A 25,774-nucleotide genomic window follows, 5' to 3' on the forward strand; every position below is an offset into this window, starting at 1 on the left:
GTCGTTGAGTTTAGAGTGTCCAAACTATTTCCTGAAAATTCATTTGATAGTTCTGATTAGCTCTGAATTTTCTCCTTACCTCTATTCTTTCTCCTCTTATCTATGCGAGTTTTGAGTCTTCTCCCTTATCTGCTTCTCCGAGTTCTAGGTTCCGACGCGGGTTGGACGATCTTTGCCCCTCACCTATTAGGTCCGATCTTCGGAGGATCCCAACAGAAGCGCATCTTGATCGACAGCGAAACAACGATTTCTTGTTAGTGGTGTCGCCGATCTACGTGGAGCAAGAACTCTTGTTAGTGGTGTCGAGAAGGTCAACACTTCGCCAGAAGAAGGTTCCACGCCGTGGTCGGGTGTTTGTCAACATGGTACAAGAAGATCCGATAGTTTAACCAACTTCCCCTTAGGTTGACGTGGGATCTCGGGACGCGATCCCTTCTTAGTGGTGTCGATTGTAGCGGCCCAGGAAAATCCCCATATTAGAATTGCTTGTTCTTTTTATTTTATGCATCATCATGGCATATGCATCATATCATCCATGATTTTAACAAAATAAAATTTATTTTTATAAACCCTAATTATTTTATTTTCTCTCTCATATGGTTTAATAAAACCTCCAACTCTCTTCTTATTTTCAAAGAAAACCATATACAAATTATTTATAAATATTTGCAAAATTGTTAGAATAAAATAAATCTTTCAAATCTTTTTCAAACTCTTTCTCTTTTTCTTCTTTGGTCGAGAAGCAAATCTGAAGAAAGGACATCACCAAGAAGCCTAAAGCAGCTCAACTTCCTACAGTCCAATATCTCAACATCTTTCTTGTATTCCTGGATGAGTCATGCAGGATGCGTGAACTCTTACATGCCAACCACTTCCCTTGATCTGCTTTAAGCACAGCCACACGCATCACGCCCTCCTCTCCATCCTTTTCCACTTTGTATTTCTTTCCCTTCTTCCAAGCCAACACAGACACGGACAAGGGTTTCAGAAAAAGTTCAGAAACAAGGGAGAACCATCGCCACAAGGTCCGCCTCGCGCTGCCGTTCCTCAGCACCCGCCGCCAAGCTGCTGCAACCCGGCGGTCCGCGTCATCGTCCTCTCCATCTCTGCGCGAGGAATTGATCCGAGAGCACACGTATGCGACGAACTCGTCCTCGACATCCCCTCCTACTGGCGGCGTACTTCATCGACTCCGGCGGTTCCGCGACTCCTTCGACGCTTCTGAGCACGGCTCCATGATCCTGGTAGTCTACTCGTTCTCCCGGACCTCCCCTTCTTCTCCTTCGTGCTCCCTTTCGGATTACCGACTTTCGCGGTCGCTCACCTCCGCAGGTCCTCGTCGCCGGCCCGCTCCGTCTGCCATCCGGCCAAACCTCCGCCCGTTTCTGGCTCCCCATGGACTTCCACATCGAGCGCTTCTCGTCCCCAAGCCGCTCGAGCTCTCCTTCATCGTCCCTGTCCCCGACCACCGCATCCGCCACAGGACTTGCGGTCAAGTTCGTCGTCCTCTCCACGCGTCGTTGAGCGCCCCCGAGCCGTTCGCTTCACCGTCGAACTTCCAGGGTGAGCACCATCTCCGTCCCAGCCTTCCCCTGCTCGTTTCCATCACCGTGCGCCGCCCAATCGTGGTCGACGTCGCCGGGTTTTCCCGCCGTCGTGCGCGTCCCCTTGCAGTTCAGTTTCGTCAGTTTAGTCGGCCTTCTGAGCAGGCCAAAGTCGCTGCCGTTCCTGGATGTTAAACATGCACGCCTTGCTCCGATTTAGTCGGCACAGCAGAACCATGTTCCATCGCTGCAGCCACCAAATAAATCCACCTTTTTGTTCTCTGTTTCTGTTCAGATCTTGTGCCTAGAGATGCATCAAAATGTCTCGTGAGCCTTCCTAATCAATATCAGAAACCAGCCTGCTAGCTAGCGTCTACCATCCACCTGCTAGCCTGCTTGCTAGCTAGCTATCGCACATCCTGTCTAGTCAAATTTGTATGACACCCTCAGTTTAATAACAATCTTTGGTCAGCTCCAGTATCAAGTTGCATGATCCACTTCCCAGCAGAACCAGATCAAATCTCAGGGACAGCAAAATGCCCCTCTTCCGTCGTTGGTCTTCAGTTCAGATAACACCTCTATTAAAATTCAGTTAACAATTCCTGTACAAATATGTCTATGTTTCTGTATCTTTTGAAGCCAGAACCAACCCCAGACTCGGGGTCAGATACACATTGGAGGATTAAATCCACCCTTCATGCCTTCATCTATCTTTCCAATTGCTGCAAATGTTTTAATCTTGCAAACTCTATATTTCTCAAACGGTAACTCATAATAAAATGTTTTATATATAAAAGTTGATCAGAAAATGTGAGGATTAATATTATGTCATTCATATACATGCTTGCATCATGTAGCGTTGCGTTAGTTTGCATCACACCTAATAATTAAATGCGGAGTATTTTGGAATTACCGGATAAGGTTTTCCCGCTTCGTTTAATATTGAAGTAGCTCACCCCTGCCATGATATGCCATGCTAATTAACACTTAACTTTGTCGGTAGAACATGCAACTCCAAACCTAATTTGCTTGTCCGGGGTGCTGACTCCGATTAAATTGGATAAGTTGCATAGCATCATAATTGCCATGTCATGCATATCATCCTGATCATGCTGGATCTTCCTTTATCCGTAATAGTAAGACTTGCATGCGTTGTGTGTTCCAGCATTTGCTTCTTCCTGGATAGGATCGCGAAGTGGTGTGGTGAGATACGACAAGTTCTCCGGATGTTCCTCGGTAAGCTTTAACAGGCAAGCATTTCCCCTATACTCCTGCCCCTGCAGAAGTCGCTCACCTATTTTATTTTGCCTTCTCCCTCATGCTATCCTTAAGTTGCGTTCTTGTCACGTGTCCTTTCCACTTGTTACCTCAAGCAGCCCATATTGCCACAACCAACCACCAACCTCCTTTGCCCGCCGCGGCGCTACCGGGCCCAGCTGCCGGGCCATTGGAAGACGGCTGGACCGCAGTAATGACGCGTCGTGCACGACGCGAGGCTCGAAGGGCCACGGCTGCGCCCAGTAACTGCGGCCGCCGACGATGCATCTCCTCCACTCCGGGCGTTTCCCCTTCGTCTCCGCTCCCTACAAGAGGAAAACTTCGTCCCTGCTTCCGCTGCAGCTCCCTAGAACATCTGGTCGCCTCCTGCCCAAGACAGCGTGGCCGCAGACGCTCTTCACCAACACCTCGCCCAAGCCCTCCGCAGAGGCCGCACGCTCTCACTCCGTCTTCGGCGACCATGTCGTACCTCGGCCACCCCTCCACGCGCGAGGAGGAGGACTCCTGCTTCATCGCCACCTCTTACGACCTCGACCGGGAGCGCCTCGATTGGGAGAACACGGCCATCGTGGCCTGGGTGATCGCGGCGCCTTCGGGGACGGACCGCACCGACGTTGAAGACGTTTTTCGCCGCAAGTACCGGCTCCGCCCGTCGGAGCTGCTGGTGAGCTCGCACTTTCCGGAGCAATATCTTGTCAAGTTCTCCTCCGCCGAGCTGCGCAATGAGGTGATGCGCACGGAACGCTGCAATTTCAAGCTCGACGGCCTCGAAGTCCATTTTCGGCCGTGGCGTGCTGTCTCTCACGCCTACAATGCGGATTTGCATTTCCGCGTCCACTTGGTCATCGACGGCCTCCGTCCTTTCGCTTGGAGACCGGAGGTGGTCGATCAGCTGGTCGGCCGGAAGTGCGCGGTGCAGCGACTTGATGATGGCTTCACCACCATGGAGGACACTTCCTCCTTCGGCTTGTGGGTTTGGACGGCTTCTCCGCACCGCATCCCCAAGGTTCTTTGGTGCACCTTCATCAACAAAGGGGCGGGGGGCCTCTCCTCCAAGGTGCGCATCGAAGAGGACAGACCCGACCAATGGAAGAGGGGCGTCTCCTTCAGGATCTTGCTGCACATTGACCGCATCGAGGATTTCACCGGGGCACCGGTGTTGGATGGTGGCGAGCCCGTCACCGACTTCAGGCCAGCGTCGCACTCTCTCCCTCGGTGCCATCTCGGTACCATTGATGGCATGCCGGTCAGCGCGGGATCGGGCTCCATTATGCCGGCCCCCATCCCGGCCTTGGGTGAGCTTGGCCCTGCCTACAACCGCGTCCGCGACTACGAGGACTGGCACGAGCGGGAGCGCTCTCTCACCCGCGAAGAACGTGAAGATAGGGCTCGCTCCCGCCCGCGGGAGGAGGACCGCCGGGTTTCCCATCGCTCTCCTTCAAGGGGTGCCGACCGACACCGTTCGCGCTCTGCTGCGCAAGAAGATCGACGCCGCCACTGCTCCCGCCATGCCTCGCGCTGCGACGACCGCGACTCTCGCAAGCGCCATCGCCGGAATGACGATGACGAAGAGGATAGACGTGGACCTCGTCGTGAACAACCAAGGCGCGCCTCCTCACACTCCATGCGCGCCAAGTTTTCCTCGTCGGCGGATGGTCGTCGCGGAGTCGGAGGTCCCGACCGTTCTTCGGGCCGCTCCTCTGGTCGCTACGAGGGCCGCAGCCGCCACTCCACTACGCGGCGGGTAACGTCCCAAGGCAGCGGGACGGGCAAGGTTCCCTCCGAGCTGTCGCTCCCCTCTATCGCTGAGGGGGAGCTGGACGCTGCTCCTCTTCAGCCCATGGACGGCTCTGCTGTTACGCACCATGTTGCCAAAGATACTTGCAGGGACTGGGTTGTGGCCATCAAAGACGTGCCTGAAGGTCTCACTACAGGAGCTTCACGCCTGGCCTCACCTCCTCCTGTAGTGGAAGCTAGCTTCAGTTTACCCAGCTCGTGGGATGAAGACGGCGAGAATCGCGCCCCAGGGATGTTACTGCCATCGCCGCGGCATGATGCTGCCTTGCAGCCCCTCTCTGCACTGTCGGAGGTGCCAGATTCATGGGAGGACAACATCAGCACGGTGCAAGTTGAAGCTCCAGTTACGGACGCCGGCGTCGTCTCTCGCGGAGACATGCTCGATGTTAACCCAGCTCCGAACGACGACTCCGGCTCGCAGAACGCCAACATGTCCATGGCACAGGACTCCCCAATGGCTGCGATGGTCGAGCTTTTTGTTCGCCCACGGCCGCCTCTACTTCCGCTGCCCGCCCCGAGGTCTCCGCTGCCCCGCCTTGGCAAGGAGAAGCCACCTACAGAAGCTAGGCGCAGCGCTCGTCTCGTTGGCAAGCCAAAAATGCATGCAATGGACAAGGCCATTCACGTTTTGAACTCCAAAATGGGAGTTGCTGCTGAGGGAATGACTCTGCTGGAAGCTAGGAAGGCGTACTTGGACAAATACAAGTCTCAGCTTCCGAACAAGACAATTGATGCCTTTGTCAAGCTCTTCAAGCTCAATATCTGCAGCATGACTGAAGCGGACGAGTCACTCATCGCCATGGCAGGCCCAGGGGGCTGCGAGACTGCCGAGCAGGGCCTGATCGTCTAGTTGAAGGCTGCTTTTCTGTCTTCCTTTTTGTCGTTTGTGGACGGTCGCCGTGTCTGTGTTGCTCTTCTTCTGCTGTGCCGTCATTGGTTGTCTGAGTTTGCCGCTGCACTATTACCCTTTTTTGCAATATGATTGGACCAAATTTATCTATCGCCGATTGGAACACTCGCGGACTAAATGATCAATGCCGTAAGGACACCGTTCACGCTTTCTTTGCGGGTACCCTTTGCCATATTGCTTGCATCCAAGAGACCAAACTCGACCACATTGATCAACAGACTGCGTCTTACATTGGAGGTTTTAGACTTCGCTCCTTCGCGCACCGCCCAGCAACCGGCACCCGGGGAGGCATTCTCTTGCTCTGGAATGACGATCATGTGGATATATCAAATATTCATATCGGCACTCACCTTATCTCGGCAAACGTCTCAATTCGCCTTTGCGGCACCTCTTTTAAGCTGACAACGGTCTATGGACCTACTGACCACGCCGAAAAGGAAGCTTTCCTAGAAGAAGCAATTGCCGCAAAACCTTCTGATGACTCCAAGTGGCTCATTATAGGAGACTTCAATCTTATCTATCAAGCGGAAGATAAGAACAATGGCAACCTAAACTTCCGTTTGATGGGCCTTTTCAGAAAGGCACTCGCCACTTGCCATTTAAAAGAGTTGAAACTGCAGAACAGAAAATTCACATGGAGCAACGAAAGAGAGACCCCAACTCTTGTGCGCTTAGACCGGGCTTTTTGTAACGCGGGATGGGATTTGGTTTTCGAAAATCATGTCCTTCACACCCTGTCGTCTTCTCTTTCGGACCATTGCCCCCTACTCCTCTCCAACCAAAGCGGCCCGAGGAAAACACCGATCTTCCGTTTTGAGTCCTTCTGGACCAAAATGCCTGGTTTTAAGGAGACGGTTCAACTTGCTTGGTCGGCACCTTCTACACACACTCAGCAGGCTCACAATATAAATCACAAGCTAAAGGCCACGGCGCTTGGGCTGAAATCTTGGAGTAAAAGCCTCTTCTCCGATTGCAAACTTCAGCTCCTTATGGCTTTGGATGTCATTCTGCAACTCGACATTGCGCAGGAATCTCGAGACCTCTCTCTTGAAGAAAGAAACCTTCGCGCTGACCTTAAAAGGCGGGTTAAAGGTCTTGCTGCCCTGGAACGGTCCCGTAAGCGCCAAGCTTCCATAATCCGTTACCTTCGGGAGGGCGATGCCAACACAAATTTCTTCCATCTTCGGGTTAATGCTAGGAAGCGCAAAAACCACATCCTAAGGCTCAAACATAATGATGGTTGGGCTGCGACACATGAAGAAAAGGACAAGCTGATCTTCGATCATTTCTGCCAAGCCCTAGGTCGACCCCCTCCTCGCCAGCTGGACTTCAACTGGGAGGCCCTGAACCTCACCTCTCATTCCTTAGAAGACCTGGATCTCCCTTTCTCCGAGAATGTGATCAAGGAGACCATTCTTGAAATGCCTTCGGATAAGGCCCCGGGACCTGACGGCTTCTCTATGGCTTTCTTCCGCACATGTTGGGACATTATCAAAGACGATCTTATGGGGATCATCAACGCCTTTTCTGAGGTATCGGCGCGCAATTTTCACATCATCAATACCGCCAATCTGGTTCTTCTACCTAAGAAGGATGGCGCGGATACCATTGCGGATTTTCGACCTATTAGTCTTATCCATGCGGTCCCGAAGATCATTGCGAAAGCTATGGCTCGTCGTCTCAGCCCTAAGATGAACGAGATTGTGTCACGCAGCCAGAGCGCTTTTATAAAGTCCAGAACTATTCACGACAACTTCATGTACGTTAGAAACACCGCCCGCAAGCTACACCGCAGCAAAGTCCCATCCCTTCTCGTCAAGTTGGACATCGCCAAGGCTTTTGACTCGGTACGTTGGGACTACATGTTGGATCTCTTACAACGTCTCGGATTTCCCCAGAGATGGCGTGCTCTTTTGACGACCCTCTTCTCAACGGCTTCTTCACGGGTCTTACTTAACGGGGTTCCTGGGAAGAAAATCCCTCATGGGCGCGGCCTCAGGCAAGGAGACCCCTTATCGCCTCTTCTGTTCGACATCGCCATAGACCCGCTTCAGAGGATCTTAGAGGAGGCTACGGCATCCGGGTTTCTTCACGCTATGCCGGGAGATTTGACGGGCCCCCGAATCTCTTTATATGCCGATGATGCGGCCATCTTCTTAACCCCAACAGTGCACGACCTCGACGGACTTGCAAACATCCTTCAACAGTTCGGGGAGGTTACTGGTCTGGTGACCAATGTGGCTAAGAGCTCCATCGCCCCCATCCAATGCTCTAACGTCGACCTAGATGGAATTCTGGCCAACTTCCCGGCGGTCACAGTCCCCTTCCCCATAAAGTATTTGGGGCTACCTATCTCTCTTGGACGACTCAAGCGGGCAGATCTCCAACCCTACATCGACAAAGCGGTTGCACGCCTAAACCCTTGGAAAGGCAGATTTCTAAATCGTGCGGGTTGCACCGCTCTTGTTAAGTCGGTGCTCTCCTCTATGCCGATCTTCCTGTTGACGGCCTTGAAAGCTGACAAGGGCATTCTCAAGGCCTTTGCAAAGATCAGTCGTGGCATGCTTTGGGCTTGTCAAGAGACGGTCAGCGGAGGGAAATGCAAGGTAAACTGGCAAAAGGTTTGCCGACCCAAGGAGCTTGGCGGACTTGGGATTCTGGACTTGGAAAAATTCTCTCGTGCCTTGAGACTCAGATGGCTTTGGTACGAATGGACAGCCCCAGAAAAGCCATGGGTGGGTTCAGAAACACCAATTGATGCCTCGGATTTGGACCTCTTCAACGCCGCTACTTCAGTCACCATCGGCGATGGCGCTAAAGCCTCCTTCTGGTCTTCTTCTTGGTTAAATGGCACCCCACCTAAAGACCTGGCTCCTCTTATATATGTGGCGTCTAAAAGGAAAAACCGGACTGTCCGAGACGCCCTTGAAGGTCACAACTGGGTGGCTGACATTTCGGTCGAGGCTTTCACCATCGATCATATGGAGCAATACGTTCGCCTTTGGGATCTCCTTTCGGCTGTTCAACTTTCGCCAGGCACGGAGGACTCCATAGTTTGGACGCTGACTCCCAATGGGTGTTATACGGCCAGTTCCGCCTACAAAGCTCAGTTCTTGCCCGCTTTGCCTTGCTCTTTTGGTAACATCGTTTGGAAACCTTGGGCTCCACCAAAATGCCATTTCTTTGCATGGCTTGCGGTGCAAAACCGCCTCTGGACTGCTGACCGTCTTGCCAAACGAGGTTGGCCGCATCATCCTTCTTGTCAGCTATGCAGATGCTCCCCGGAAACGGCTCGGCACCTTCTCTTCGAATGCCGCTTCTCTAAGAGAATTTGGATCGCTGCAGCTTCCTGGCTGGACTGCCCAGACCTTATCCGCTGCCTCGGGGCGGGGAGGTCTAGAGTGTTGGACTACTGGCATGCTATCGCAAAAACTCCCACTTCCTCTCCTAAAGGTTTACGAACTGCAATCTTGCTTATCAGTTGGGAGATTTGGAAAGAGAGGAATGAGCGGGTCTTCAACAACAAATCTTCCTTGCCCTTGGTTGTCATGCAAAAGATCAAGGATGAAGGGAAGGACTGGGTCCTTGCCGGCGCTAAGAATCTGGCGGAGCTTATAGGCTGATCGTGCTTGTACCTTTAGGGGGAGGGTTCTTCTTTTCCCGCCTTCCCTCTTTTTCTTTTGGCTCTGCCACCCCCTGTTTGCTTCTCCTATATTAATATAAGGCAAAGGCTTTTTTGCCCGTTTCAAAAAAAAAAAAACAATTCCTGTACAAATATGTCTATGTTTCTGTATCTTTTGAAGCCAGAACCAACCCCAGACTCGGGGTCAGATACACATTGGAGGATTAAATCCACCCTTCATGCCTTCATCTATCTTTCCAATTGCTGCAAATGTTTTAATCTTGCAAACTCTATATTTCTCAAACGGTAACTCATAATAAAATGTTTTATATATAAAAGTTGATCAGAAAATGTGAGGATTAATATTATGTCATTCATATACATGCTTGCATCATGTAGCGTTGCGTTAGTTTGCATCACACCTAATAATTAAATGCGGAGTATTTTGGAATTACCGGATAAGGTTTTCCCGCTTCGTTTAATATTGAAGTAGCTCACCCCTGCCATGATACATGTCGGCCGTCGCGCGTTCCACGTATCTATCAACGACGCTTTCCCTTATCTTGATGACCATCGTCGCCTACAGGACAAGATAATTGATTACAACCGCCGCCTCGGTTTTCACGAAAAAATTCGGCATGACCTTTGCTAAATATTGTCATGCTGGAGTTCCAAAAATTCGCCGGAATGGAAGTTAATCAACATTCCGACAAAACATTGGCAACTCAATGTTCCTGCACACGTCAACAAATGCAAAACAATGCATTTACATATATGGAACCGCGTCTTTTGCCATCACTAGTGACATAACCGTGACTTTTCACCAACTCATGAACATTCCACTCATTAGTTATATACCTATTAGTTGACGCGACGTCCAAAAGCACCGGAGAGACGCCACACGTCGACTTTTATGCTCGAGAGATCTAGAGATCTAGAAATAGAGAGATCTAGCTAGATCTAGTGGAAAAGGTGGTGGGATCTAGATCTAGATCATGCAAATCATGCTAGAGGGGCTAGGTAGTGCATGATTTGCTCAAATACACCATATTTTGTTGGTTGAAATAGCTAAAATAGGTGGGGGAATGAGCTAACTAGTGCTTGGGTTGATTTGCCATCACATATGAGTGTCTGTGGGTGGTAGTAGGTGGCTGGTCGTCTTAATGGCCAGCCCCAGGTTACCGCCGGCGCTTACATATCAAAATGCCAGCGGTACAGGCCATTACTGCCGGCATCTATGGGCCCGAAACGCCGGTGGTAAGTGAAGGCTGCGTGGCCCACCCTGGCGCGGCGGCAGGGCCCATTACCCCCGGCGTCAACAGCCCACGTCGCCGGCGGTAGAGCCAATTACCCCCGGCGCCTTCGGGGCCAATTCTCCGGCGGTAAGTGAAGGCTGTGTGGCCCACCCTGGCGCGGCGGCAGGCCCCATTACCCCCGGCGTCAACAGCCCACGTCGCCGGCGGTGGAGCCCATTACCCCCGGCGCCTTCGGGTCCAATTCGCCGGCGGTAACGCCAGGCCCAATTGTGATACCGCGGCCCATTGTATCGCCGGCGCCTGCGTGCCTATTTCACCGGCGGTATTGGTGGCACCCCCGGCGCCATCCTACCTCCTGCGCCGGCGGTATTGTTAGGCCCCCCTGGAAGCTATTACCGCTGGCATCTTCAACTTGTATTTGCCGGCGGTAAGGAGTGCGGCTATAAGCTATTCCCTAGTAGTGTTTCCCTCCAATTTGCTTGCATATCCCCATTCTCTCCCGCCGAATTTGTGTAGCCGTCTCCATTCTCCTCCTCTTTCTCGTCCACCACCATGCCGCCGAAGCCAAGGAAGTCGCGGCCGAAGAAGGAGCGGCCGCCGGGTGTGTCCAACGCACAGTGGGCGGCGGACGAGCTCCGGCGACAGATCGAAACAAGCGGCAGGGCAGAGAGGGAGAAGAAACTCAACGCGAAGAGGGCGGCGTTGGCGGCGGAGGACGAACAAGCGAGGAAGGTCTCCATGGCCATGAGCATGGGCCATCCTCGCGGCGGCGGCGCCGGCACCACCATGTTCCCCGGCCAGTGGCCGATCCAAGGTACAAGCAGTTCCCCGTCGGCTTTCTCCCCTTCGAGTTTCTCGTCGTCGTTGCCTGCCATGTTCCAAGAGGCGACCTACGGCCAAACGTCCAGGTTCACGCCGTCGCCGCCCGATCTCGCCGGCGGCAGCCTGAACGAGGGCTTCTCGCCGGCCCTGCGACGAGGGCCACTCCCGTTCGGTGCGACGACGGCGCCGAACGACGAGGTGATGAACGAGATGATCAACTCCGGCTCCATGGCCGCCGCTGCGAGTCCGGGGTTCTTCATGCAAGAGGAGGCGAGGGCGACGGCAACTATCGCGGCGCGCAACGAGGGGGTGGAGGATGTGGCCGACGGAAGCCAAGCCGTCGAAGAAGAAGAAGAGGAAAAACCAACTCAAGAGCAGGTCGCCGACGCCAACCTGCCGAAGGCAAAGAAGAAGAGGAAGAAGGACTCGCCGCCGGCCGAACCGCGCATCAAATGGACGCCGAGGGAAGAGGAGTGCCTCGCCGAAGCTTGGATGACCGTGCCCATGAACGACATAACTGGGGCGAATCAGAACTACGAGATGTATTGGCTTCGAGTGAAGCAGGCGTTCGACGAGCGCAAGCTCGTCGATCCCTACTTCAACAAGACGATCATGAACCGGGGAGACAAGGCCATGGCGACCCATTGGGGGATCATACAGACAACGTGCAGCAAATGGCACTGCATACAGGAGGAGCTCAAAAAACTGCCGGTGAGCGGCGAAGACTTCGAAGCCAAGGTATACGCCGTGGCTCCTCCGTCGACCCTGCATGTACCGATCGCCGTGAGCTGACCCATATCGCCGCCCTATTTTTTCGCAGGTGCGCCATGCTTTCGACATGTACCACGATGACACCGGCTTGACATTCAAGTTTCTGAACGTCTTCTTCCACATCGAGAAGTGCGAGAAGTAGACGGAAACCCGCACGAGCCTCTCGAAGAGCAAAACCGAACAGTACAACCCTGACGCTCCGGCGCCAGGCTCGTCGGATGGCGCCCGAAACTCGGCCAGAAAAAGCTCAAAGATCTCAAAAAGATGGGCCATCCCGCCGAGAGGATGCAGGCGTCGTTCGACAAGTGTTGGGCCGACGCGAGGACACACGCCGCCGGGAGGGACGACAAGTTCGACTGCAGGTGGAGGGAGATGCTCGCCAACCAAGGCACCCGGATCGCCCTGCTGAAGACGACGGATGCAGCGAAGAAGAAGAACACAGACTTGGCGTTTCTGATGGGCGGCAACACAACACTGATGGACGAGGAGACGAGGAATTGGTACGAGTTCCATCGCACCAACATCCTCCGACCCACTCCGGCCAGTGCTTCGCCCTCACCGTCTACGACGTCGACTGCCGCCGCTTCGATGTCGACTGCGCCCGCAACGACATCGGCCGCCGCTTCGACCACTGCGGTGAGGAAACTGGGTCGTCAGACACCGTCGTGCCAGACGGGACTGCCGACGCCCCTGTTTCAGTGTAATTCCCCTCCGATCGCCGATCTGTGGCTGATCCTTTTGCCGACCTGGACGTATTTGTAGCGGGACTTCGTTTTGTTTGAATTTCGACTTTATCCGCCGAACTCCGGGTGGATGACTGGAAATATGGTTCTCCCCACGAATTAATTTCATCCAATCCGGCAATTGTTTCGTCCGGATTTCGGCGTGGGGAGGCCAAACGAGTGGAGATTCTCTAAGTGCGGCTCACACTTGGACAGGGGTAATGTATATGTAGGCGATGGACACTTTATCCCGGTTGGTAAGGCAAACCGGGACCAAAGGGCTACCCTTTGGTCCTGATTTATAATACAAACCGGGACTAAAGGGTTCCTTTTAGTCCCAGTTTGTATTACAAATAGGACGAAAGACCCCAAATGAACCAGGACTAAAGGGTGGGGTCGCCCGTGCTGAACAAACTGGGATCAATGCCCCACTAGTCCCGGTTTGCTTCAAAACCGGGACTAATGCTTTCAGGAGGGGCTGGACAAAATGCCTGTTTTCTACTAGTGATTGCTTCCCATTTATGACACGACTCAAACATTGATGCTTACCCCTCGCACAAAAATAGGGCAATTTGCAATCGTAAATACAGTCAGAGTCGTGTCAGGTTTATTTTTTTGTAAGACGAGCTATCAGCTTAATGTAGGAAGGACATAATTAATTGCAACGTTGGAGTTTCTTAGTAGCGATTAGCTGCCTATACCTTCTGCCCTTTCATCTACTGAGATGGAAACGTGATCCGATGAAACGCAGATAGCTCGACAAAACCCTCTTCTTTTATTGAGGGCAATTTGCTGTTGATTCGATTAAGTTTCTCTTACAGAGTTGATCTTAAGAACCCCACATGGGGCAAGGCTACGAAGGACATGTTTTCCCTGCTGATTCTACAGAAAGGGGAAATAATGGAACCACTCCACTTATTGCTCATCCCCCAAATGGATCAGTGAATGTATTTTTCTGTTTATTCTTCAGGCTGATCGGATGGAAGCCATTCTAGAGTGTTGCCACTAGACATGGGCACAATCACCCCTCCACCGTATGTATAAGTTGCAGGTACTTTCCATGCGCTCCTTCTCAGAACAATCTTCGAGTTGTTCCTTGGGAGGCCATAAAAATCTGGCCCATTGAAGCTTGTAAACGCCTCTAGCTTATCGAGAGCACCAGCCTGAAACATGACAAAGTTTGTTATGAAATTCTACCATTTTGGTGTATGTACTTCTTTGCGTCTAAGATTTTGACAAAGACGGTAGCACTCCAAACACACAATATTGAACTACAACGAGAGAGCGGCAGAGAAAATAAGATATTACCTGTTCAAATACCTTCGCATAGAGGGAAAGAGCAACAGGAGCGCTATATATTCCTGCACAACCACAGGAGCACTCCTTCATCCGTTTATCATGGGGGGCACTGTCAGTACCAAGAAAGTATTGTCTGCTCCCACTTGTTACAGCAGAAACAATAGCTTGTCCTGAGCAAGAAGATTCAGAAACAGTTAACGAGCAGAATACTGTAGAAAGAAGAAAAAGGAAATGGAGCATAGTTTCTACCATGCACATTGTGCTATCCTACAAATGAAATAGGTGATTTTTTATAGTAAAAAGCGCAAGGTCGTCCATCACCATGTTAATATATATCGCAAGGAAAAATATAATTTTATGCAAAAAGAGCAATGTTACAAATCTAATTTTTGTACTTCTAAAGGAGTATCCAAGTCAATAGTTTTTCACCACAGATATCTCAGTATGAACAGTACACAATGGGTAGGATGTTGAGCAGAATTAGAGACACAAGAGTGAGCAGAACATACTGTGAGTTTCTCTCTTTAGTACTGGCAAGCAATAATTGTGGGGCTGTAAACCACCCTGAAACAAGGCATTCCTATTGAGAAGGAGGTGCTGCGGAGTAACCGTTGCAGCAACATTACCTGGGACCAAAAGAAAAGATCCAGTGACCATATATAAGGGCAAACAGAAATATTAAGGTCACTGTAGTGGCACAGACCTTCTTTGCACGATTCTACAAAGTTCACGGCATCCATTGTAGTGATATGTTCCATAACAATTTTAAGTTGTGGAAGTTTTTGAACAAGTGGTGCTAATATTCTCTCGATGAAAACCTTCTCGCGGTCAAATGTGTCAACATGAGGATCTGTGACTTCTCCATGAACCTGAAGGAAATGAAAAACAGCCATAAAGGTGGCCATATTGACATTGACAGTGCAAGAACCAATATTACTAACTTTGGCACATCATCTTTTTGATAATTTAGGTATTGTCAAGGCAACAAATTACAACCTCATTTAACATCTGAACTAAAGGTAGAGATCAACTGGACAGATGGACCGAAACTTTGAGCTGCATGTAGGAATAAGAGCAAGAGCTGCTTACAAGTAAAGGCATTTCCTGCCTGACCATCTCTTCAAGTACAGGCAAGCATTTCCCCAGTATATCAGTTACACCGTCTTGGGAGTTGGTAGTTGCTCCAGCAGGATACAACTTGACGGCAAAAACCACACCACTCTTTCCTGCAAACCAGCACAACAAACATGGCATGCAACATAAAGATTACGATCCAGCACTTCATAATTCATGACTGAAAGAGGACGATAACATTTACAAGATGACACAAAATCGCCAACAGAGGTAATCTAAGAAAATCAACAAGTCTATTCTAGCTTCTAATATATACTAAACAACTCGGTGACTGGCTCACTGCGCAAATGCTCATCAGCACAAACCAATAATAGTGCCAACTAAAAAAAAAACTGTTTTGCTAGTTGGGAGCCGATAGATGCAGACCTTTAATAACTACGACACACACAACTACGAAGTACACATGGCATGCAACTGTTAAGAACACACAGTAACAAGCAGCTAAAGAACCACGAATTGTGGTAGGGAGAGGTCCGTACTTGCGATCTTGATTTCTTCCGGGCTAGTGGTGTCCGTGAGGTAGAGCGTCATGAGCGGCGTGAAGCTACTCCCGGGCGGCAGCGCCCTCAGGATCTCCTCCCTGTACTCCACCGCGCGTGCCGTCGTCGTAACCGGTGGCTTCAGGTTGGGCATGATGATGGCTCTCTGAAAATGCATCGCGCTGCCACCATCAGAAGTACCAAACACAGTTCAGGCATTGTGACAAACACCTGGCACGCATTACTGAAACCAGCAAGCGAAAAGGTTCAAACGAACCTGTGGGGGAGCACGGCGGCCAGCACTTGGCCGTCGCGGAGGTGGAGGTGCCAGTCGTCGGGTCGCGTGATGGTAAGCTGCTGCGGCGCCGAGGAGGCCATGGCGCTCGCCCTGGTGCACAGGCGGTGGGAGGAAGGGTGGATTCGGACCCGGTGCGGAGGCGACGGCCGCAGGAACGAGACCGAAGGCTTCAGATGCGGGTGCTGCGCCGGGACGGTGGCGGTGATCGCGACCTGCATTGACCTCGCTTTATTCGTATTCTGTTTATTTTTCTTGCTCCGCCTATGGTGGCAATGGGGCGGCGGGAGAGATGGGCAAGAAGAGAGAAGAGGTCGAGTTCCCTGGGCTGGTCTGGGCACGATAAGGCCACGCTTTGGGCCTTGTGGGCTTATTGGGTCGTCTATCAGAGAAGAAATGTGGACTGTTAGCGATCTTCTAGACCCAGTCACGGAGCAATGTGATGAAGAACTCCTGCATACTATATTCGTGCATGAAGATGTGAAAGAAATTTGGGAGGTGGCGAAGCTCGTGTGCGTAACATTTTGTTTTTGCCAAACTCGTATGTTCCCATTTTTCTTTTTCACGCCAAAATCTTGCATTTCTCTTTTGCCGCATCGGTAGTAAATCATCTTTGCGCTGCGTGGGGCAAAACCAAAATGAGAATGCTGAAATTTTGTTTTGCTTTTACCCATTGATCAATATAAGGGGAAATGAGGCAAAAGTAAAATATCATAATCAGAATGGCAAAAGTAAAATAGGCAAAAATCAGTGTGCGTGGGAAAAAAACTAAGAAACATTTCTTAGAGAATCTCCATCGGCGCCCTTGATAGCGGTCCCGATAGCTATTTGGGGGTCGGCGTGGTTTTTGGGCTCACACCAAGCGTCGGCACGGTTTTGAGCAATAGAAGCGTCGGCAACCCCATTCCAGCTCCTTCGCAAAGGGCGCGAATCGAGCGCGCCGGCACGCTCATCCACGTAAGAAATCACCCGCGGGGCCCTTCTGCCAACCAGACGTGCCGGTTTCCCCCACCCCTCCATCCCCGCCCAAGTCGACTGCCACCCGTCACCGCCGTCGCGTCCCCGTGCTAGCCTTCCACCCCACCTGGCCATAGTTGCCCGCCATCGACACCGCCGCCAGTCCTTCGACCGTCCGCCGCTGTTTCGGCCGGAATAGAGGCCGCCACCACCTCCGCCCAAGCGCCCCGCCCGCAAGGTGTTCGTCGGATTGCCACAATGGACAGCGACGACGAGATGTTCGTGCAGCTGTTCATGGAGGAGGAGAGCATTGCGCTGTCCGGCGACATCAACAACAGCTGATTTTGACAAGCTTCCTCCGCGTTCGCTAACCGTTAGTGGTCGTGTCTCGACGCGGCAGTTCAAGGCCAGGCAAGAGGAGGAATGTCGAATGGCATCATCAAGCCGGCGCCATGCTGCTTGAGTGCAACTACTTGACCGATTCTACCGAAGAAATTTCGACGCTGATGTCTACGCCCCCTCCTTTTCCTGTAGACAGTGTTGGGCCTCCAAGAGCAGAGGTTTGTAGAACAGCAGCAAGTTTTCCCTTAAGTGGATCACCCAAGGTTTATCGAACTCAGGGAGGAAGAGGTCAAAGATATCCCTCTCATGCAACCCTGCAACCACAAAGCAAGAAGTCTCTTGTGTCCCCAACACACCTAATAGGTGCACTAGTTCGGCGAAGAGATAGTGAAATACAGGTGGTATGAATAAGTATGAGCAGTAGCAACGGCACCGGAAAAGTGCTTTGCCCAGGACAGTAAACAAGCAGTAGTAACGCAGCAGTAGTAACGCAGTAAAACAGTAAACAAGCAGCGATAGCAGTATTTAGGAACAAGGCCTAGAGATCATACTTTCACTAGTGGACACTCTCAACATTGATCACATAACAGAATAGATAAATGCATACTCTACACTCTTGTTGGATGATGAACACATTGCGTAGGATTACACGAACCCTCAATGCCGGAGTTAACAAGCTCCACAATTCAATGTTCATATTTAAATAACCTTAGAGTGTACGATAGATCAACAACTAAACCAAGTACTAACATAGCATGCACACTGTCACCTTCATGCTAAGAAAGGAGGAATAGATCACATCAATACTATCATAGCAATAGTTAACTTTGTAATCTACAGGAGATCACAATCATAGCATAAACCAAGTACTAACACGGATGCACACACTGTCACCATTACACCGTGCAGGAGGAATAAAACTACTTTAATAACATCACTAGAGTAGCACATAGATGAATAGTGATACAAAACTCATATGAATCTCAATCATGTAAAGCAGCTCATGAGTTTATTGTATTGAGGTACATGGGAGAGAGATGAACCACATAGCTACAGCGGAGCCCTCAGCCTCGGGGGTGGATTACTCCCTCCTCATCATGGAGGCAGCGATGGCGGTGAAGATGGCGGTGAAGACGGCGGTAGAGATGACTCCGGGGGCAATTCCCCGTCCCGGCAGGGTGCCGGAACAGCGACTTCTGTCCCCCGAATTGGACTTTCGCGATGGCGGCGGCTCTGGATGGTTTTCTCTGTTTCCGTCGAACTGGTCGATGTTTTTAGGTCAGGGACGAATATATAGGCGGAGAGGCGGCGCAAGGAGGCGGCTGGGGCCCCCACACCATAGGCTGGCGCGGCCAGGGGGCCACCCGCGCCGCCTTATGGTGTGGGCCCCCTGCTGCCCGCCTCCGACTCTCCTTCGGTGTTCCGGAAGCTTCCGGGAATTCTAAGACTTTCGGTGTTGATTTCGTCCGATTCCGAAAATATTTCCTTACTAGGATTTCTGAAACCAAAAACAGCAGAAAACAGCAACTGGCCTTTCGGCATCTCGTCAATAGGTTAGTTCCGGAAAACGCATAAATATGACATAAAATGTGAACAAAACATGTCGGTATTGTCATAAAACAAGCATGGAACATCAGAAATTATAGATACGTTGGAGACGTATCAGCATCCCCAAGCTTAGTTCCTACTCGTCCTCGAGTAGGTAAACGATAAAAGATAATTTCTGAGGTGACATGCTACCAACATAATCTTAATCATACTATTGTAAAGCATATGAGATGAATGCAGCGATTAGAAACAACGTAAATGCAATGAGTAAACAATTGAATCATATAGCAAAGACTTTTCATGAATAGTACTTTCAAGACAAGCATCAATAAGTCTTGCATAAGGGTTAACTCATAAAGCAATAAATTCATAGTAGAGACATTGAAGCAACACAATGGAAGATTAAGTTTCAGCGGTTGCTTTCAACTTGTAACATGTATATCTCATGGATAGTTGTCAATGCAAAGCAATATAACAAATTCAATAAGCAAGTATGTAAGAATCAATGCACAGTTCACACAAATGTTTGCTTCTTGAGGTAGAGAGAGATAGGTGAACTGACTCAACAATGAAAGTAAAAGAATGGTCCTCCATAGAGGAAAAGCATCGATTGCTATATTTGTGCTAGAGCTTTGATTTTGAAAACATAAAGAGAGCATAAAAATAAAGTTTTGAGAGGTGTATGTTGTTGTCAACGAATGGTAGCGGGTACTCTAACCCCCTTGCCAGACAAACCTTCAAAGAGCGGCTCCCATTTTATTTTATTTTTGGGTGGCACTCCTTCCAACCTTTCTTTCACAAACCATGGCTAACCGAATCCTCGGGTGCCTGCCAACAATCTCATACCATGAAGGAGTGCCTTTTTATTTTAGTTTTATTATGATGACACTCCTCCCAACCTTTGCTTACACAAGCCATGGCTAACCGAATCCTTCGGGTGCCGTCCAACAATCACATACCATGGAGGAGTGTCTATTTTTGTTAATTAATTTGGGACTGGGAATCCCATTGCCAGCTCTTTTTGCAAAATTATTGGATAAGCGGATGAAGCCACTAGTCCATTGGTGAAAGTTGCCCAACAAGATTGAAAGATAAACACCACATACTTCCTCATGAGCTATAAAACATTGACACAAATCAGAGGTGATAAATTTTGAATTGTTTAAAGGTAGCACTCAAGCAATTTACTTTGGAATGGCGGAGAAATACCATGTAGTAGGTAGGTATGGTGGACACAAATGGCATAGTGGTTGGCTCAAGTATTTTGGATGCATGAGAAGTATTCCCTCTCGATACAAGGCTTAGGCTAGCAAGGTTGTTTGAAGCAAACACAAGCATGAAATAGTACATCAAAACTTACATAAAAGACATATTACAAGCATTATAAGACTATACATCGTCTTCCTTGTTGTTCAAACACCTCACTAGAAAATATCTAGACTCTAGAGAAACCACTCATGCAAACCAAATTTTAACAAGCTCTATGTATTTCTTCACTAATAGGTGCAAAGTATATGATGCAAGAGCTTAAACAAGAGCACAACAATTGCCAAGTATCAAGTTATTCAAGACATCATACCAATTACTACATGTAGCATTTTCCAATTCCAACCATATAATAATTAACGAAGCAGTTTCAACCTTCGCCATGAAAATTAAAGGCTAAGAACACATGTGTTCCTATGAACCAGCGGAGCGTGTCTCTCTCCCACACAAGCATTTATTCAAACAAAAACAAAAATAGAAACAAACAAACAGACGCTCCAAGTAAAGTACATAAGATGTGACCGAATAAAAATATAGTTTCAAGAGAAGGAACCTGATAATTTGTCGATGAAGAAGGGGATGCCTTGGGCATCCCCAAGCTTAGACGCTCGAGTCTTCTTGAAATATGCAGGGATGAACCACCGGGGCATCCCCAAGCTTAGACTTTTCACTCTTCTTGATCACATTGTATCATCCTCCTCTCTTGACCCTTGAAAACTTCCTCCACACCAAATTCGAAACAAACTCATTAGAGGGTTAGTGCATAATCAAAAACTCACATGTTCAGAGGTGACACAACCATTCTTAACACTTCTGGACATTGCCCAAAGCTACCGGAAGGTAATGGAACAAAGAAATCCATCCAACACAGCGAAAGAGGCAATGCGAAATAAAAGGCAGAATCTGTCAAAACAGAACAGTCCGTAAAGAAGAATTTTATTGAGGCACCAGACTTGCTCAAATGAAAATGCTCAAATTGAATGAAAGTTGCGTACATATCTGAGGATCACTCACGTAAATTGGCATAATTTTCTGAGCTACCTACAGAGAATTTTGCCCAGATTCGTGACAGCAAGGAAATCTGTTTCTGCGCAGTAATCCAAATCTAGTACGAACCTTACTATCAACGACTTTACTTGGCACAACAAAACACAAAACTAAGATAAGGAGAGGTTGCTACAGTAGTAAACAACTTCCAAGACACAAATATTGAACAAAGTACTGTAGCAAAATAACACATGGGTTATCTCCCAAGAAGTTCTTTCTTTATAGCCATTAAGATGGGCTCAGCAGTTTTAATGATGCACTCGCAAGAAATAGTATTTGAAGCAAAAGAGAGCTTCAAAAGGCAAATTCAAAACACATTTAAGCCTAACATGCTTCCTATGCAGAGGAATCTTGTACACAAATGAATTCAAAATATAATTGATTGTGGTATAACTTTGATGCATTTATCTTTTGACAATCACTACTTCTAGTCTTTCTATGAACTCCAGAGGTGCCCGGGCATTTATGTTTTGCCAACCAAATACAGGCAAGCGAGATACCACTTTATCATACTCTCTTATGAACATTGCAATCTGATGCTGTCCAGGACTGGCGCGGGGTTGACGAGGGAGGAAATCCCTGTTGTGTAGCTTTCTGGTCCCCGGCAACGGCGCCAGAAAATAGCTTGATGTCTACGTTCCCCCTCCTTTCTCAGAGACAGTGTTGGGCCTCCAAGAGCAGAGGTTTGTAGAACAGCAGCAAGTTTTCCCTTAAGTGGATCACCCAAGGTTTATCGAACTCAGGGAGGAAGAGGTCAAAGATATCCCTCTCATGCAACCCTGCAACCACAAAGCAAGAAGTCTCTTGTGTCCCCAACACACCTAATAGGTGCACTAGTTCGGCGAAGAGATAGTGAAATACAGGTGGTATAAATAAGTATGAGCAGTAGCAACGGTGCCAGAAAATAGCTTGCTGGCGTGTAGTTGATGGTGGTAGTATTGCAGCAGTAGTAACGCAAGAAACAAGAAACAAGCAGTAGTAACTCAGCAGTATTTAGGAACAAGGCCTAGGGATTACACTTTCACTAGTGGACACTCTCAACATTGATCACATAACAGAATAGATAAATGCATACTCTACACTTTTGTTGGATGATGAACACATTGCGTAGGATTACACGAACCCTCAATGCCGGAGTTAACAAGCTCCACAATAATGCTCATGTTTAAGTAACCTTATAGTGTAAGATAGATCAATAGACTAAACCAAGTACTAACATAGCATGCACACTGTCACCTTCATGCATATGTAGGAGGAATAGATCACATCAATATTATCATAGCAATAGTTAACTTCGCAATCTACAAGAGATCATGATCATAGCATAAACCAAGTACTAACACGGTGCACACACTGTCACCTTTACACACGTGCAGGAGGAATAGAACTACTTTAATAACTTTGCTAGAGTAGCACATAGATAAATTGTGATACAAACTCATATGAATCTCAATCATGTAAAGCAGCTCATGAGATCATTGTATTGAAGTACATAGTAGAGAGATGAACCACATAGCTACCGGTACAGCCCCGAGCCTCGATGGAGAACTACTCCCTCCTCATGGGAGCAGCAGCGGTGATGAAGATGGCGGTGGAGATGGCAGCGGTGTCGATGGAGAAGCCTTCCGGGGGCACTTCCCCGCTCCGGCAGCGTGCCGGAACAGAGACTCCTGTCCCCCAGATCTTGGCGTCGCGATGGCGGCGGCTCTGGAAGGTTTCTGTGGTTTTCGCCAATCGTGTCGAGGTTTTTAGGTCAGGGGCTTTATATAGGCGAAGAGGCGGCGCAGGAGGGCTTCTGGGGGGCCCACACTATAGGGGGGCGCGCCCCCCCCCCCCTGGCCGCGCCGGGGTGTGGTTTGGTGGCCCTGTCCCCCTTCTCTGGCGGTTCTCGTGTGTTCTGGATGCTTCCGGTGAAAATAGGAACTTGGGCGTTGATTTCGTCCGATTCCGAGAATATTTCGTTACTAGGATTTCTGAAACCAAAAACAGCAGAAAACAGGAACTGGCACTTCGGCATCTTGTTAATAGGTTAGTTCCAGAAAATGCACGAATATGACATAAAGTGTGCATATAACATGTAGAAATCATCAATAATGTGGCATGGAACATAAGAAATTATCGATACGTCGGAGACGTATCACAATCCTGCTTATATACATGATTCATGATGCTTATTATTAATTGTTGGTACCTCTCCATGATTGACATAGCTGTTAGATGATCTTATTTGCATGTATCTCATTATGAACTGCTTAAGTATTAGCCATAGCATGAGAATATATACATCATATGAGCAAATGTGTTCATGAAAGTTCTTTTATCGCTCAGTTGTTAACTGAATTGCTTGAGGACAAGCAATAAGCTAAGCTTGGGGGGGAGTTGATACGTCCAAAACGTATCTACTTTCCTGAACACTTTTGCTATTGTTTTGCCTCTAATTTGTGTATTTTGGATACAACTAACACGGACTAACGCTGTTTTCAGCAGAACTGCTCTGGTGTCTCGTTTTTGTGCAGAAATCCAACTTTCGGGAAAATCCTCGGAATTTATGCAGAAGGCCCTATTTTCTCAGAAACTAACGGAGTCAGAAGGAGAAGTCAGGTGGAGGCCCGAGGGTCCCACACCATAGGGCGGCGCGGCCCAGGGGGGGCCCGCGCGGCCCTGTGGTGTGGCCCCCTCGGCCGGCCTCCGACACCCTCCTTCGGACTACTTATCGGCCTCGACCTAAAAACACACAGAGAGAAGTCGAAGTCGCCAGAAACCCTCCAGAACGCCGCCACATCGCGAAACTCCGTCGCGGGAGCCAGAAGTCTCCGTTCTGGCACTCCGCCGGGACGGGGAATTGGAGGAGATCATCGCCGCCATCACCGCCAACGCCTCTACATCAACCAGCCATGTTTCCCCCATCCATGTGTGAGTAATTCCCCCGCTGTAGGCCGAAGGGGATGGTAGGGATTGGATGAGATTGGTCATGTAATAGCATAAGATTGTTAGGGCATAGTGCCTAGTGTCCGTAATTGGTACTTTGATGATATTGTTGCAACTTGTTATGCTTAATGCTTGTCACTAGGGCCCAAGTGCCATGATCTCAGATCTGAACATGTTATTGTTTCATCATGATATTCATTGTTTATGGTCTTACCTATAAGTTGTATACACATGTCGCTGTCCGGAACCGATGGCCCCGAAGTGACAGAAATCGGGACAACCGGAGGGAATGGTAGTGATGTGAGGATCACATGTGTTCACGGAATGTTAATGCTTTGCTCCGGTACTCTATTAAAAGGAGTACCTTAATATCCAGGAGTTTCCCTTGAGGCCCGGCTGCCACCGGCTGGTAGGACAAAAGATGTTGTGCAAGTTTCTCATTGCGAGCACGCACGACTATATATGGAACACATGCCTATTGATTGCTTTGTACTTGGACACCGTTTTATTATTATCTCGCAAATGCCCTGCTATGATTGTTACATGAGTTTCTCTCATCCATGCAACGCCCGTTCATCCGTCCCCGTGCCTACGTATTTTAATCCTGCTGTTTACTAAAATCACTACCGCTGTCTTTGTTACTCTGCGTTATTTCACTACTGCCATCGCTATAAATCATTACTATCGATAAACCTTGCGAGCAAGTCTGTTTCAGTGCAGCTGAATTGACAACTCCGCTGTTAAGGCTTCCAAGTGTTCTTTGTCTCCCCTTGTGTCGAATCAATAAATTGGGTTTTACTTCCCTCGAAGATCGTTGCGATCCCCTATACTTGTGGGTCATCAAGACTATTTTCTGGCGCCGTTGCCGGGGAGCATAGCTTTATTTGGAAGTTCACTTGGATTAATATTGTTCGCTGCAAATTCTCCATCATGGGTAAACCTCGCGATACTAAGATCGCCATATTACCATCCACTACAAGAAAAGGTACAATTCTGAATACCTCTGCCGCTCTTGATTCACCATCTGTGATTGATAAACTTGTTTCACCGCCACATGCTTCGCATGCGGGTACATCTGCTGAATCTGAACACTCTCATAATATTGATAATGTTTCTGCTTTGCTTGATGATAGTGGTTCATTGGGATCCTTTCTAGATGCTACAATTGCTAGGTCTAGACAAATTGAAAATACTGAAACTCCTAATGCTACTACACCTGTTAGTTCACCTGAACTTGATTATTTTAGTGATGATCTGAGGAAGATTATGTGGAGCTTAATGATGATTTTATTGAAAAATGCAATGCTACTACCGATGCAAGAAAAATTAAAAAGTTGCTTGCAGAACATGTCGTTAGATATAAACTGTCTCCTGATCCTAAGTTTGCCACATCTCCTATAAACATTAGGGATAAAGATTATGATTTTTCTCTTGATCTATCTCATATAGCTATTGTTGAGAAAACACCCTTTTGTGGTACTGAAAAAGAAAGTGCTGTTGAACACATGACTGAGCTATCTACTCTAAGTAGCTTGTTTTCTGATGATGTCAAGATGCGTACTTACTTTGTTGCTAAAATCTTTCCATTCTCATTAAAGGATGACGCTAAAACTTGGTATAATAATTTGCCACCGAATTCTATTAAAAGTCCGAAAGAATTGCTTGATGTTTTCTTCCGCAAATACTTTCCTGCTAGTGCTCAACATATTGCCTTGCAGAGAATTTATAATTTTGACCAGGGAGATGAAGAGAAATTG

The 25,774-nt window shown here is 48.8% G+C and overlaps 2 protein-coding genes across 4 annotated transcripts; one reads left to right on the forward strand and one right to left on the reverse strand.

The window, feature by feature from the left end:
• Nucleotides 1–687: 687 nt before the first annotated feature.
• On the forward strand, nucleotides 688–24,034 carry LOC139829696 (uncharacterized). 3 transcript variants are annotated; one of them, XR_011755846.1, is made up of 4 exons: nucleotides 818–1,244; nucleotides 1,333–1,563; nucleotides 2,710–2,780; nucleotides 23,574–24,034. XR_011755846.1 is itself a non-coding variant. In XM_051370026.2 (3 exons), exon 3 carries the CDS (start codon nucleotides 2,863–2,865, stop codon nucleotides 5,467–5,469), a length of 2,607 nt encoding a protein of 868 aa, XP_051225986.1. In that variant the 5' UTR covers nucleotides 688–1,244; nucleotides 1,333–1,563; nucleotides 2,710–2,862; the 3' UTR covers nucleotides 5,470–5,564. The 3 variants fall into 3 exon arrangements, 1 of the variants encoding a protein (XP_051225986.1); XR_011755847.1 differs by having other exon boundaries at nucleotides 23,577–24,034; XM_051370026.2 differs by lacking the exon at nucleotides 23,574–24,034 and having other exon boundaries at nucleotides 688–1,244; nucleotides 2,710–5,564.
• LOC127343838 (dihydroorotase, mitochondrial) lies at nucleotides 13,475–16,211 on the reverse strand. The gene is made up of 7 exons (XM_051370029.2): nucleotides 15,912–16,211; nucleotides 15,635–15,816; nucleotides 15,111–15,247; nucleotides 14,725–14,890; nucleotides 14,531–14,647; nucleotides 14,031–14,191; nucleotides 13,475–13,885 (listed from the first exon to the last, which is right to left on the reverse strand). The coding sequence occupies exons 1-7, from the start codon at nucleotides 16,148–16,150 to the stop codon at nucleotides 13,682–13,684; spliced, it is 1,206 nt and encodes a 401-aa protein (XP_051225989.1). The 5' UTR covers nucleotides 16,151–16,211; the 3' UTR covers nucleotides 13,475–13,681.
• Nucleotides 24,035–25,774: the final 1,740 nt, after the last annotated feature.

Source organism: Lolium perenne, chromosome 3, assembly GCF_019359855.2.
Source record: "Lolium perenne isolate Kyuss_39 chromosome 3, Kyuss_2.0, whole genome shotgun sequence".
Lineage (NCBI taxonomy): Eukaryota > Viridiplantae > Streptophyta > Magnoliopsida > Poales > Poaceae > Lolium > Lolium perenne.

Excerpts from the sequence above, each read along its gene's own strand:
- LOC139829696 (XM_051370026.2), top strand. The coding sequence starts at position 2,863 with ATGCTATCCTTAAGTTGCGTTCTTGTCACGTGTCCTTTCCACTTGTTA.
- LOC127343838 (XM_051370029.2), bottom strand. The coding sequence starts at position 16,150 with ATGCAGGTCGCGATCACCGCCACCGTCCCGGCGCAGCACCCGCATCTG. Across the intron at positions 14,648-14,724 it reads TGTAGAATCGTGCAAAGAAG|GTAATGTTGCTGCAACGGTT; the intron begins GTCTGTGCCACT and ends TTTTGGTCCCAG. Across the intron at positions 14,192-14,530 it reads ACTAAAGAGAGAAACTCACA|GACAAGCTATTGTTTCTGCT; the intron begins GTATGTTCTGCT and ends CTTCTTGCTCAG.